The sequence below is a fragment of the Thamnophis sirtalis genome, unplaced genomic scaffold (genome assembly GCF_051295495.1).
Source record: "Thamnophis sirtalis isolate CommonGarterSnake01/CBP01778 unplaced genomic scaffold, rThaSir2_p1.2 scaffold_14, whole genome shotgun sequence".
Lineage (NCBI taxonomy): Eukaryota > Metazoa > Chordata > Lepidosauria > Squamata > Natricidae > Thamnophis > Thamnophis sirtalis.
This window is the reverse complement of record NW_028261394.1, coordinates 37132746-37147045: the sequence shown is the minus strand read 5'-3', so window position 1 is coordinate 37147045 and position 14300 is coordinate 37132746. Positions and strand designations below refer to the sequence as shown.

General features: G+C 44.4%; 1 protein-coding gene across 1 annotated transcript in view; it reads left to right on the top strand.

Moving 5' to 3' along the window:
- The window catches only part of CARMIL2 (capping protein regulator and myosin 1 linker 2), a 95675-nt gene that overhangs the window by 6406 nt on the left and 74969 nt on the right, over positions 1-14300 (top strand). The window contains exons 2-6 of the mRNA XM_087729303.1: positions 4177-4265; positions 6746-6796; positions 7757-7816; positions 11120-11241; positions 13301-13392. Of these exons, the coding sequence (XP_087585429.1) occupies positions 4177-4265; positions 6746-6796; positions 7757-7816; positions 11120-11241; positions 13301-13392 (414 nt within the window). The remainder of the gene's footprint in view (positions 1-4176; positions 4266-6745; positions 6797-7756; positions 7817-11119; positions 11242-13300; positions 13393-14300) is intronic.

The window sequence follows — 14300 nt, the reverse complement described above, 5'->3', positions numbered from 1 at the left end:
GACGGAAACTTCACTTCCTTCCAAGTAGGTCTCTGCAGAAGGCCAGAAGATGGCTGCCTCCTTCAAAGAGAGATCTGAAGAACTGCACGGTGAGCAAAATCCTCTTTTCTTTGTCCTACTCAGCATAAGCAAAGAAAGCCAGGAGACTGGTACAATTACTCACCTCTTCAGGATGCTCATCGGATGCTTAGGAAAACTTCCCTCTATCTTTCTGGTGTCCCCATTTGATAAAGTTCTCAAGAATGGTGATTCGGAGCTTACCTTCGAAGCAGACATATTTGATGGGGTTGTTTATTAAGGTGTGTGTGTGTGTGTGTGTGTGTGTGTGTGTGTGTGTGTGTAGGTAGGTAGGTAGGTAGGTAGGTAGGTAGGTAGGTAGGTAGGTAGGAAGATGAGCAATTTCTTTCAAGTTAATTGAAGTAGTCCAAGAGTCAATGTTCAATGTTTAGAAATGTTGGTTGATGTTGGTTTATCTTGTATTCTACGGCTAATAACTAATTCCCTAGATGTAGCTGGTTAGGTAAAGGTAAAGATTCCCCTCGCAGATATGTGCTAGTCGTTCTTGACTCTAGGGAGTGGTGTTCATTTCCGTTTCAAAGCCAAAGAGTCCGCGCTGTCCGAAGATGTCTCCGTGGTCATGTGGCAGGCATGACTAAATGCCAAAGGCGCATGGAACACTGTTCCCTTCCCACCAAAGGGGGTCCCTATTTTTCTACTTGCATTTTTATATGCTTTTGACTGCTAGGTTGGCAGAAGCTGGGACAAGTAACGGGAGCTCACTCCGTTACGCGGCGCTAGGGATTTGAAACCGGCGAACTGCCTTCTGATCGAGAAGCTCAGCATCTTAGCCTCTGAGCCACTGCATCCCTAAATGAAAGTATACAATATCAAGAGAGCAGTGGTGGGCTCCTACTGGTTTGGCCAAACAGTTAGTGGTTTGGTGGCCTGGGTCGCTGGAACTGGCAGCAACTCAGACCTGCCACGCCCCTGAACTGGTTCTCTGGGCATCACCATAGACGCCACCATCTTGTTTTTTGCTTCTGCTCATGTGCAGAAATTTTATTGCACTGCACATGTGCACTGCGTGCCCATGAGAGAATTGACAGTAGTCCCTGCCAGAACCCACCCCTGCAAGAGAGTAAAAGAATTGAAATGGAAATGGGCTGGCCCAGTGACGTGCGGTGAAGTTTATGGCTGATGAGGCAAAGGTGGTCCCTATTTTTTCTACTTGCATTTTTACATGCTTTCGAAGTGCTAGGTTGGCAGAAGCTGGGGCAAGTAACGGGAGCTCACTCCGTTACGCGGCGCTAGGGATTCAAACCACCAAACTGCCGTCCTTTCTGATCGACAAGCTGGTTAGGTACTCTCCATAAAATGTAAACGAACTAACTAATATGGAGGCTATCGGTTCAAGGCTGCCAAAATTCAGATGACCACTAGATGACACTAAAGAAATAATTCCAATTCTTTGCTGTTAGTTAGTGGTCCTCTGGGTTTTTGTAAGCTGGCTCCAGTAGCCACAGGCAACATAAATTTTCTACCTCTGTCTCTTATATACTGTATACTGGGCACTTGGCCCTCAGCCTTCAACAGCTCTTAGAGAAACTGAAAACAAAGGGACTTGGAAAGACTTAAGACCAATTCTATAATCACAAAAGGTATTTGAAGATCCCGGTGCAATCTCTCTCCCCATCAAAAAATCTTCTGCTACAGTATATCATCCGATTGTTGTCAAATTTACAACATGCAGGAGCGGAAAAAGAAATAGTGTTCAGTGTGTCAATTCCCTTTGATTGACAATGGTTAATGTTCACTTGCATGAAACAAAGCAAAACAGGATATGACAAATTACATTCACAGTTTGCAGCAGTTTTTATATCTTATGGTTAAATGGAGTCACACAATGTCTTGGTCGCTCTGGAAAGTCTAGAACACGGGTGTCAAACTCAGGCCTGGGAGCCAGATCTGGCCCACGGGGTACTTAGACCTGGCCAGTCGGGCTGTCCTAGAAACAGCGAAGGACTGGCCCGCGGTGCCTCTGCCAATGAAAACAGAGCTCAGGAGGGCCACCTGCAGTGCTCCTGAGCTCCATTTTCACTGGCAGAGTGTTATTTGTGGCCCACCAGTTGCCAGCGGAGCTGGCGGCAGAGTCAGACAGTGAGGAGGTTGGGAAAGAACATGGGCCAGTCCTGAAGTCTGGGGAAGGCTCTGCATCGGAGGCAGAGAGGAGGCCAGGGCTGACTGACGGTTATCAGCTGCCTTTGGAGTCGGACATCAGTGGGGCAGAAGAACAGCTGGAGCCTATTCCCAATGTGCGCATGCGCAGAGCTGCCAGGAGAAGGGAACAGCTAAGGAACAAGGGTCAAATCAGGCCACAAGTGGGCGGTGAATGGCCCCTCCCATAGGGAGTAAAGAGGAGCGAAAGGGGAGGGGAGTTTGCAGGAGACAATTAGTTCAATTCATGAGGATGAAGATCTGTTCCTGACTTTTTGCCAAGTAATTGCTGCTACAGCGTGGTGTTTGGAAGATATCAGCCTGGCAACTCTCCAAGCCTGATGAAGGTCTGTAGTTGTGAAATCTCATGAAAGACTGTTGGCCGATACTTTGCTGGAGAGGAATTCCCTTTAACCTAAATAAAGGGGGTTTTATTGGGACAAGAGGTCTGCTTCATGCTCTTGGGAAGCCTAGGTCAGAACAGATTGCAGGAGGCCGTAGCAGCTGAAAACGGAGCTTGGGAGCCCATTTTCGCTGGCAAAGCGCTAAGGCAACCACCAGTGCCCCCGACACTAGTGATGTTGAGCTGGCCACGCCCACCCCGGCCCCCCAAGATCACAAACACAACCTTGATGCGCCCATCAATGAAATCGAGTTTGACACCTCTGGTCTAGAAGCTCATGATTCAGGTGGGTCCCACCTTAGAGGTGTTTCAGAGGACCTTTGATTAGGATGGGTATAATCCTTTTGAAGGACTGGGTGTGTTTTGATTGCTGCTGGTTGTGCCATCCTTGTGTCTTCTTTTATTGCTGTGCTTTTTTATGTTTTCTTGTGAGCCATCCAGAGCCATTGAGTATCAGGCAGTGTACAAACTGAATAAATCACAAAAAATGAAAAACACTCACTAGATCACGGGCATACGTGACAGGACCCTTATTTATGTTTCCTGACAATGTCGTGTGCTGATGGAAGAAGATAGCTCAAGATTTGTAGACCAAAATTAAATGCGCTGCCTTTTTGAAAAAAAATAATAATTTTGCACATGTATCTGAATGCAAATTAGATCAGCCTGAAGATTTGCAAGAATGAATTTATATCTCTTCCCATCGCGGCTGTTATCCTGGGATGAGTTCTTACAAGATACATGCAAGAGATAAACAGAATTTGGGCTGGGCTTGCAAAACGCATTTAACTTGGTTCCTGAATTTGCATCCTACGCTGTATCAGCGTATCCTAAACTTTCTGAATGAACGAAGTTGCGCAACCTGCTGAGTCACACCTAAAAGAAAAGTTGTGCAAATGCAAATTTGGGATCTTGAACTTTTCAGGCTGAGTGCAGCTAAACCACAGATCTATTCAGAATACAGAAGAATAGAGTCAGAAGGGAACTTAGAGGTCTTCTAGTCCAACCCTTTGCTCCAGCAGGAGACGCTATACCATTCCAGTCAAGTGGCTATCCACTCGCTTCTTAAAAGCCTCCAGTGATGGAGCTCCCACAAGAGAGATTGAGATTTGTTTTATTTATATGCCGCCCTTTTCCGGGAGGGACTCAGGGCGGCGAACAACTCAAAGGGGGAGAGGGAACATAGAACACAATACAAGTAGTTAAAATAGCCAAGAATCACACAGCCACACAAGTCGAGAGGGGAGGGGAACTCATCAACCCCAGGCCTGCCGGCACAGCCAGGTTTTGACGGCTTTTCGGAAGGCCCTTTGACTTCAAGTCCTACTAGCTGCAGTTAGTTGGCAGAAGGGCTGATGAAGTTGTAGGCCAAAATATGCGGAGAACTATCCCACTACCTAGCAATACCATAAACCAGCTAAATTTTAATAAAAGCCAATGCCGGATCGTCTCCCTACAGCAGCAAAGTATCCTTTTCTAAGAAACCTTTGGAAGTTTATTTGTATTGTTTATTTGTGAGTGTTCTCCCAGTTCCATTTATCTATTTATGTTTTTTTCAGGAAGCATCACTAATTTCTTAGGAACACAGGAGTATGTTTTACTGGATGCTCAATTCCACATCAAGTCCAAAGTGGAAGACATTATCCTGGTATGTACGTGTGGTTTTTTTTATTATTATTTGTCAGCTTAATGTGTAAAGATAAAGGTTCCCCTCACACATATGTGCTAGTCATTCCCGACTCTAGGGGGGGGAAGAGCCAGCACTGTTTCAAAGCCGAAGAGCCAGCACTGTCCAAAGACATCTCCGTGGTCATGTGGCTGGCATGACTAAATGCCGAAGGCGCACGGAATGCTGTTACCTTCCCACCAAAGGCGGTTCCTATTTTTTCAACCTGCATTTTTACAGGCTTTCAAACTGCTGGGTTGGCAGAAGCTGGGACAAGTAATGGGAGCTCACTCTAGCGGTGCTAGGGATTTGAACTGCCAACCTTTCTGATCGACAAGCTCAGCGTCTTAGCCACTGAGCCACCGTGTTGCTGTGTATGTGGGCGTAATTCCTGTGTGGAAACAGACAACACTATGGAGTTGAAGTCCTTTAAAAAGTCATTTTTGATTGACAACAGAGATGTATCATAATTTTAACAGAAAGAATGAATGGAAAAAGGCCATTTACATCCCCCTGTTCAACTCTTATTCATGAACACACACACACACACACACACACACACACACACACACACACACACACACACATATATATATATATATATATATATATATATATATATATATATATATATATATATGTTATATTTGTGCTGATAAATAAATAAAGGGAGACTAGTATAGATCTATTTCAAGCTATTTAGCTCTCATCAGCTAGCCATACCCTTATATATATCAGTTGTTGTTAAGGAAATGAATGTATTCCTATGGGTGTTTTTAGCTAAAAATTAGCTGAGGAGGCCAGAACTAGCCATGGTCATGTGATTGGAGCATGCTGCAAATGGCCATAAAATTGAACCACTTAACAAGCGCCCAAAATACAGTCATGTATGGGTATTCAACCACTGGAACTCCAGAACCAGTTTGCAATAGCTTGGGTGATAGGTGTCATAACCTCAAATGATCACTAAACCAGTTGTTATGCGAGAAGTATCTGTGAATACATAGATTATTACAAAATTAACTCGTTCGGAAGTGATCTCAAAAATACTGTGTTGTATTTCCTGAGGTTTTTGTAAGGTGAAACCATATTTGCAAAGTTTAAACATCCAGAATTCATAAGCATCAGAATATTCATGAACTGGCAGAGACATGGTAACAAAGTCAGCCAATGTATAGTCATAGTAACTAAGACAGCCAATGAGAGCTGTTTGGGAGCTGGGATAGCTAGGAGCCTGGGCGTGTGTTACTGGCTTAGCTCTGAGTGCTGTGCTGAGAATTGAAACTGAAACTAGGTTTGTCTGTATTAAGCTCTGAACTCTGAACTGAAACTGTTCTCTCATCTGCCTGTGAACCAGCTGTTGATATTGTATATTTACTTTATGTATTATATTATATATAAAGAGAAGTTAATGAATCCTGCTGAATCAGTTACCTGTGTGTGCTTCCTGGATGTGATGTCTGCAACAGACTCTGACAAAAAGGGATTCCTAGCAGATTTTACATGGAAAGTTAAAAAACAGAGTAACCAGCATGTACTGGTATCCAACATAAGGGAAATATCATGCCTAATGAAAACAAGGTGAAAGATCTTACTGCAGCTGGATGATCCCTCCTTTCCAATTTGACTGCAGTAAATTAGATTTGCATGGAGACATTTGAATCTTCCTCCAGCGGCCTCAGCACAGACCAGGTTGTGAGTCACGGTGCTCCGATTCTATCTGCTCACAAGGAGCCAATTAGATGAACACAATAGCTCATATACTACTGAGCTGCATAAATTGTGGAGCTACGTTATTAGGAAATATCACAGCAACTTGCTCAGCTAAGACTTAAGAAGTACCAAGGAATACTACACTATATGCTATATCTGTTGTTATTTCATTACTTAGAAAAAAATGGGATAGGGATCTTTTATATCAAAGCATGTTCAGAACATAAAACAGTTGTGTATACTCAGCTCTCTAAATCCGTGTTTCTCACGGATTGAAGCTTGAAGGTGTGTGGACTTCGACTCCCAGAATTCCTCAGCCAGCGAAGAATTCTGGGAGTTGAAGTCCACCTATTTTCCAGCTGCGAAGGTTGAGAACAACAGCTCTAAGCAATGGAACAATTGTCCCTTTTATGGATTTTAAGTGCTGGTTAATTAACATAAATCAACTACATAGCAATCTGTCTCATTCATTTCCTGCTTCGGAAGGGGGCCCAAACTGAAGAATGCCATATATTGGTTCTTTTCATAGTAATTTGGGGGAGTAAAGAAAAGAAGAATTAGAGGTGACATCATAGCAGTATTTCTATATTTGAGAGGCTGCCACAAAGAAGAGGGGGTCAAATTATTCTCCAAAGCACCAGAAGGCAAGACAAGAAACAATGGATGGAAACTAATCAAGGAGATCTCCTTATTTTTTGAGTGTCTTTCAATGTCTCTCTCTCTCCCTCTCTCCCTCTCTCTCTGAATAGGTTTTGATGCCTTGGCGAGCATTGGTGATGATGGCAAAACTTCCTCTCAAGGTACCTTAAGTCCTATTTTGTCCTTAGCCTTATTGACTTAGCAATCAGGTGCTGTTTTCTTAATTTAGTCCCATGCAGTTGTTGGAAGGGAAATCTATCTGGTTCAATTCCAAGCTGGGAAGAAAGACGCTGGAAACAACATGGGAGGCTGATTGGAAAGAGAGGTTTATTGATGAAGCAGAATCATATGCGATTCTGGGCAGCTGACAAAATGGAGTTGAGAGTGGGTGGGTTTTAGATTGTGGGAAGTTATCACCCAGCCCTCTCCCAGAAAAATGAAATATCCTAAGAAATATTGAAAAGGCAGAATATTTCTCTGGATATGAAAAGAAAGAAACATGTTTTAAAAGACAGAATAGTTGCCTGTAGCTTCCTGCCCATCCCCACTGTTAATGGGCCATTAAGAAGGCCAAGCTAGTCCCTTTTACATAATAAAGACTTCTCCACTGCAGCCCCAGGGGGGGATGGGAGTAAAAGCATGATAATATTGGCCCTTTACTCAACTGACCACATGGCATCTGAGAACTCAACTAAACCTGGATTCAAAACACAGCCCAGAGAGTTGCCCCTGCATGGTCTCATGGGAGTCTGACAACCAATCAGAATACATTTCTTACACAGGAACAGGAAACAGAGAGGTGGGACTAAACAGGTTATAAAAAGCCTAGCAAGCCCCTCCTTCAGCCCTTCTCTTCTTCTCCACCAACATTGAAGCATGTGATCACCTTTTCTGTTCAGGGCTCAAGCCATGTGGTCCTGTCCACCAATAAACCATCTTTCCAAGCAGCCTCCATGTCTCCAGTGTCTTTTTCCCCACTTGGAACCGAACCCAGAAGGACATTTCTTTCATCAATACCTTATTTGGGCTTTGTATTTGAGCTTCCTGTCCTTGTGTTTAGCTATCTGCTCGTTACGGCCAAAAGCAAGTCTAGAATAACACTTGTGCGTTTCTCTTTACAGGTCCAAGTTAGCTTCAGCTTCCTAGCTGTGCAGTTGATCAAAATGAAAGAAGCTAGAAAGGTACATTGAGGTTGAGGAATGGACTGTGTCAGTGGTGGGTTTCAAAAATTGTTCGAACCTACTCTGTGGGTGTGGCCTCCTTTGTGGGAGTGGCTTGCTGCCCATGTGACCGGATGGGAGTGGCTTGCCGCCCATGTGACCAGATATGAAGATGCCGACAACACTTGTCAGAACCACCTTAAATTACCTCACACACAGCACTGGCATGCATAAGAATATGATGTAAACTTGTTTTTTAAAAGGCATCTTTGGTTTGCGTTAAAACAACTTCAACACACGCAATGTTCTGATTGCACCACAAATGCAATAGTCATCAATAGTCAAATAGGAGCATGATAGTGTAGAATAATCATATCCAAGGACCAGTGGTGGGTTTCAAAAAATTTTGGAACCTCTTCTGTAGGTGTGGCCTGCTTTCCGGGTCCACTGGTGGAACCTCTTCTAACCGGTTCGGTAGATTTGACGAACCGGTTCTACCGAATAGGTGTGAACTGGTAGGAACCCACCTCTGGACTGTGTGATCTGCTTCCTCCTCTATAAAATATAGCAATAGCAATATCACTCAGACTTATATACTGCTTTATGTTGCTTTTATAGCCCTCTCTAAGCGGTTTACAGAGTCAGCCTATTGCCCCCAACAATTTGGGTCCTCACTTGACCCACAGAAGGATGGAAGGCTGAGTCAGTCTTGAGCGTGGTGAGATTTGAACTTCTGCAGGCAGCCGGCAGAAGTAGCCTGCACTCTCACCACTGGGCCACCGTGGCTCATATGCTTTTCTCCCACCCCTGCCGGTTGAGTTTATGGTATCTTCTTGGAGAAACTCTTTTCTTTCCCTTGGCGAATGTGCCAAAGAAATTGTCTTAAGAACTTGCCTTGAATCAGGCCTCAAATCTTTGCTTACAACGCTACGAGACTTTTACAAAAAAAATTGCAGCCTTCTTGGCTGCTCCTGACGTCTTCAGCATCGTTCACTCGTCTTCGGTTTCTTTCTGAACACCAATGACGCACGCACAGACATTGAGGGGATGGGAATAGTTTCATGACACTGGAGAGGAAGTAAACGGAAGCATTGGTCTAACTGAGGAGTGCAGCCAAATTAAGAGCCGTGACATTCAACAGTCAATCTAATCTCACTGAAATTGCAAATGTCCAGCCGCGAAAGGACAACGGTCCCTTTTAGAATAAAATTATATTCCTGCTCCTCATTAAGAAACCAAGCAAAAGAAGACAGCATTACCTTACAAACAACCTAAGTCAGTGATGGCAAAGCTTTTCGGCACCAAGGGCCCAAACCGGAACATATGTGCGTGTGCCGGAGCACCGGAAATCTGAAGGCCAGCTGACCAGCATGTGCATATCTGTTTTTTGGGCATTTGGGGGGCTGTTTTTGTCCCCAAAAATGGCTTGAAAATATCCCGAAAAATGGCTTGATTTTTTGCTGGGTTGTGGCCATTATTCGGGCCATTTTCAGGTCATTTTCCGGCATTCCAGCTCCCAGGAAGACCAACTGGCTGGCACAGGTGTGTGCGCTGGAAACCAGAAGAGCATCTGGTGACAGCCCATGTGCCTTCAGAGAGAGCGTGCCATAGGTTTGCCATCACGGACCTAAGTGATGATCGACTTAGTTTAATTTTGTTGACGGCAATGGCTGAAATCACCCGTGACCCGTCAAAACCGCGGAGGACAAAATCGCAATCGACGAAAGCGCGCATGTGACGTCATCACAGCGCGACGAAAAAAATTAAAAATTGAAATAAAATTAAAATTAAAGCAAGCCGATTCACATAAAGGTAAGGGTTAGGTTTAGGGTTAGGGTTAGGGTTAGGGTTAGGGTTAGGTTAAGGGTTAGGGTTAGGGTTAGAGCGTTAGCGTTACGTTTAGCATTAGGTTAAGTGTTAGCGTTAGGTTTAGCGTTACGTTAACGGTTAGGTTTAGGGTTAGATTTAGGGTTAGGTTAAGGGTTAGGGTTAGGGTTAGGTTTAGGGTTAGGTTTGGGGGGGTTAGGGTAAGGTTTTTGCTTTATTTTTACATTTTTCGATCACAGCGCGATGTTTTCGTCGCACTGTGATGACGTCAAATGCGCGCTTTCGTCAAGCGCGATTTTGTACTCCGCGGTTTTGTGGTGGAACCGAAATCACCTGGTGTTTGGAAGAGATGGCTGTTTCCAGACTGCCTTGAAACACCAGGACAGTGTTTCTCAACTTTTAACAACTGTAAAATGTATGGATTTCAACTCCCCATGTGGGCTGGAGAGTTCTGGATTGGTCATTAAACCCAGTTTGCCTCGTTGACTCATAGGAAGCTGGCTGGGAAGATCATTGTCAGGGTTCCAAGTAATACACCCATAAGGAACAAAACTCCAAGGCAGGTAGATTCTTCAAAGAATAGTTTTATTGGATACTAGCCGAAAGCCCGTTGTTGGCCGGGTACTTATTTATTTATAGTAGGCAAATGTCCGGACCAAACATAATTTCTAATGTTGGATTTTCCCCACTTATCAGAGGGAGCCCCTTGGTGGAGTACTGTGAAGTTGTTACTATGTCAACTCCACTGCGCTGTACAGTAGGAGCTATTATACGGCAGTACAGTAGAAGCCATTTTAAGGCACAACAGGCTGCATCTTAACAGAACACACATCCCGAGGGGTTGTAGGGATGTCTTACCCCCACAGTATTTTTCTCCAGAAAGTAAGTCATCTGTGTACCAAGCTTGGTTGAAATTGCTCGAGGTGCTCCAGAGTTATGCTGAAACACACACACACACACATTTTATTTACATGCATGCATGCATACATACAATATTGGCACAGTTCTGGTGAAAATTAGATGAAGACCCATGGTTTTCCTCTAATTAAAATAAAAGTTGTCTCCATCCCCAAACAACTAGTCACATCATCCAATCAAGAAGCTGCCTGGTTGCCCTGTGACACCACTCCTCCTTCCTCTGACCAGGTGTGTCCTTGGTTCCCAAGAGAAAGTATTTTGTTTTGGCTACAAATCCCCAGCTATCTCTATTCCCCTCCACCCATCCTTCAGCTCTAGTATGGCAACACTGAAGCTCTCAGATGGCTTCGGTCAGGCCAGCTTCAGGGTTGACAAACCATTATCAATACAAGTTGGTTGCCAAGCACCCGGATTTTAATTATGTGACTGTGTGAGGATGCTGCAGCAGTTGCAAGTAGAAGGACCGGTCCTAAGTCACAATTTTCAGAGGTGGTGTGATTTCGAACAGTCACTAAAACGAACAGTTGTAAGTCGAGAACTACCTCTACCTCCTTCTCATGTTTCTTCCATCTTGTCCAGATTGTCATAGACGCGGATACCTCTTCCTTTGAGTTTGACTTCCTGTCATCGGACAATCTGGAACAAGCAGTCAGCCACATGATTACGTCACTCAAAAAGGTTTTCCCGGGATCCTCGCCTGGGTAAGGAGTTGTCAGAGATGATAAACCGGAAAAGATATCCCAAAGGCAACTGGACTTCCTCAGGTTTTTTTTTCCCTTCTTCACAACTTCTTCAGAAGCTTCATGTCAGGCCTGCAGCCATTTTTCCTTTTGGATCTTTGGCCTGCCACACTTTCTATTATTCTACTATGCATTTTCTATTGTGGGGAAATAGGAGAGGGGATTGTACGGAGTTAGATGATATGTAGCCATAACAACATTCTTTCTAGAAAGCCAAGGTCATCCTTTGTCTTTGCACCTCTGTACGTGATCGGAACTGGATGGGTGGAATTGCCAGGATGGCAGTGGAAAATTGGACCACGTGATGGACTTTGTGGGTGTGGGGGCAAGTTCTTGAACTTCCAACTGGGTGGGGAAAACCAGGAAGCTTTCAGATTTGGGTTTTCCCATAGGTGCCAACATGGCTCTCTTAATAAATTGGAACTTTGAGGAATGCTTTTCCTTGGACTCTGATTTCCTTTTGGATGCTTTTTGGAACCCTGACACTTCTTGGATGAGAAGTTCTTGGATGAAGAAGCTTCTTGGATGAGAAGTGAAATGTTTTCAAGGGGAAAAAAACAAGAAAGTCCAGTTGCTTTTTTTTTTTTTGAAAAAACAAAACCAAAAACCTTTGGGACAGCCATGGGCTGGATGATTGAGAACCTCCCTAGACATAACAACCAGTAAAGATGGGATCTAGGCATGACTATTGAATGAATGAAGCACGATCATTGATACCCTGGCTTTCGAGATCTGGATGAATTACAGCTCTCAGCATCCTTCTTCATCTCGGCTGATGATAGCAATAGCACTTAGATCAGGAGTCCTCAAACTTTTTAAAGAGGGGGCCAATTCAGGGTCCCTCAACCTGTTGGAGGACCAGACTGGCATGGCTAGGTGGGCATGTGACTTGATGTGCATGGCCAATTTAGCAGTCCATTAAACAATACAAACAAATTAAACTTTAATTTGTTATGCTCCTGGGGGTGGAAACCAGGTTAGTGAAGGGATGTGGCTGCCTTGGGGGTGGGGGAGTGGGGTGAGGGACTTCTCTGTGTGTGTGTGTGTGTGTGTCTGTCTGTCTGTCTGTCTGTCGTCCCCCCCCCCCTCTATCTTTCTCTCTCTCTCTCTCTGCTGGCTCCCTCCTTGGCTTCTAGAATCATTTTGCAGTCCCAAAACGGGGCCATTTTTTACCTCCCGGGGACTCTGCATGTCCCATTTTTGGCCTCCTTGGCTTCCAGAAGGCGGGTGGGGGCCAGCAGGTAGGTGGGGTGATGAGGGCGGGACAGCCTTATGGTCCCGTATGAGCAGAGGTGAAATTTAGCAGGATCTGACAGGTTCTGGAGAACTGGTAGTGGAAATTTTGAGTAGTTCGGAGAACCGGCAAATACCACCTCTGGCTAGCCCCAGATTGGGGTGGGAATGGGGATTTTGCAGTATCCTTCCCATGCCATGCTCCCAAGCCACACCATGCCCACCAAGCTACGCCCACAGAACTGGTAGTAAAAAAAAAATTGAATTTCACCATTGCGTGCGGGCCAGATTAATGGTTTCAGCGGACTGTATTCTGCTCATAGGCCATAGTTTGAGGACCCCTGTCTTAGATTTATAAATCATTTCACAGTGCTTTACAGCCCTCTCTAAGCAGTTTACAGAGTCAGCATCTTCCCCCCCCCCACGAATCTGGGTCCTCATTTTACCCACCTTGGAAGGATGGAAGAAGGATGGAGTTTTCTCCTCCAATTTAGAAACATCTGTTCAAAAGAGATGGTTGAGATGTTGTGACTAAGGCTAAGACTGAACGGGCTCGCTTTTTAATTACTCACGACAATATTTATATGTTCTGATATCAAGGCCATTGTGAAGGGATCGAAATATTTTTTTAAAAAAAACCATATTTTTAAAAAGAGGGGAAGCTTCTCTTATCCAGCCAGCTCCTCTCTCAAAAGGAAAAGTCCCTGAAATAAAATGGTATTTGGCCCTTTTTCTTTAATAAAGTTATTTCTTTCATGCTAATTTAATCACTCTCTTGATATTAAAGAGATCTCCTCCAGAACGCTTCTCCCAGCCTGCTTGCGAGAATTCAAGGGACGACCAATTCCTTGGAAGAAGCATGGAAAGAAAGTCCTTGCGGTAATTCAGCTGTATGAAAATTAATGAGGGGGAAAATATTCCACAAGGGGCAATTGGAGAATTGTTTTTGACCTAGGCTCTCCCTATTCATGTCAGAAGCACCCACAAAGCTAACCGAAGGGTGTTCTGGGTTGAAAGGATTTGCCGGTAACAACACCATTGCCTAGAGCAGTGTTTCTCAACCTTGGCAACTTGAAGATGTCCGGACTTCAACTCCCAGAATTCCCCAGCCAGCGAATGCTGGCTGGGGAATTCTGGGAGTTGAAGTCAGGACATCTTCAAGTTGTCAAGGTTGAGAAACACTGGCCTAGAGGATGCCCAAGTGCCCAAAATACAGTATACAAAATACTCAACTTACGACCAGAATTGAGCCCAAAAATTTATGTTACTAAGTGAAACATTTGTTAAGTGGGTTTTACCCGATTTTATGACTTTCTTGCCACTGCTGTTAAGGGAATCATTGCAACTGTTCAGTAACAGTTATCATATTTTTCGGAGTATAAGACGCATCAAGATTTTGAAGAGGCAAATTTTTAAAAAAAGTTTTTGCACTCTGCAGACCTCCCAAAAATGTACCGTGTCTCACAAAAAATGGGCCCATTTTTTGTCAAAAAAAAAAGGGGGCATGCATAGCCTTTAGGAGGCTTATGGAGTGCTTCCTAGGGGCTGGGGGGGGACAAAAAACGGCCCATTTTTCTCCTAATTCCGCCCTCCCCATCCCCCAGGAGCACTCTGGAAGCCTCCTAAAGGCTCTGCACGGCCATTTTGGTGAAGGGGGCGGGGTTTCAGGCCAAAAATGGTGTATTCGGTGTATAAGATGCACCCTGATTTTCAGCCTCTTTTTTGAGGGAAAAAGGTGCGTCTTATACTCCGAAAAATACGGTACTAACGGTTAAGTAACATGGTTG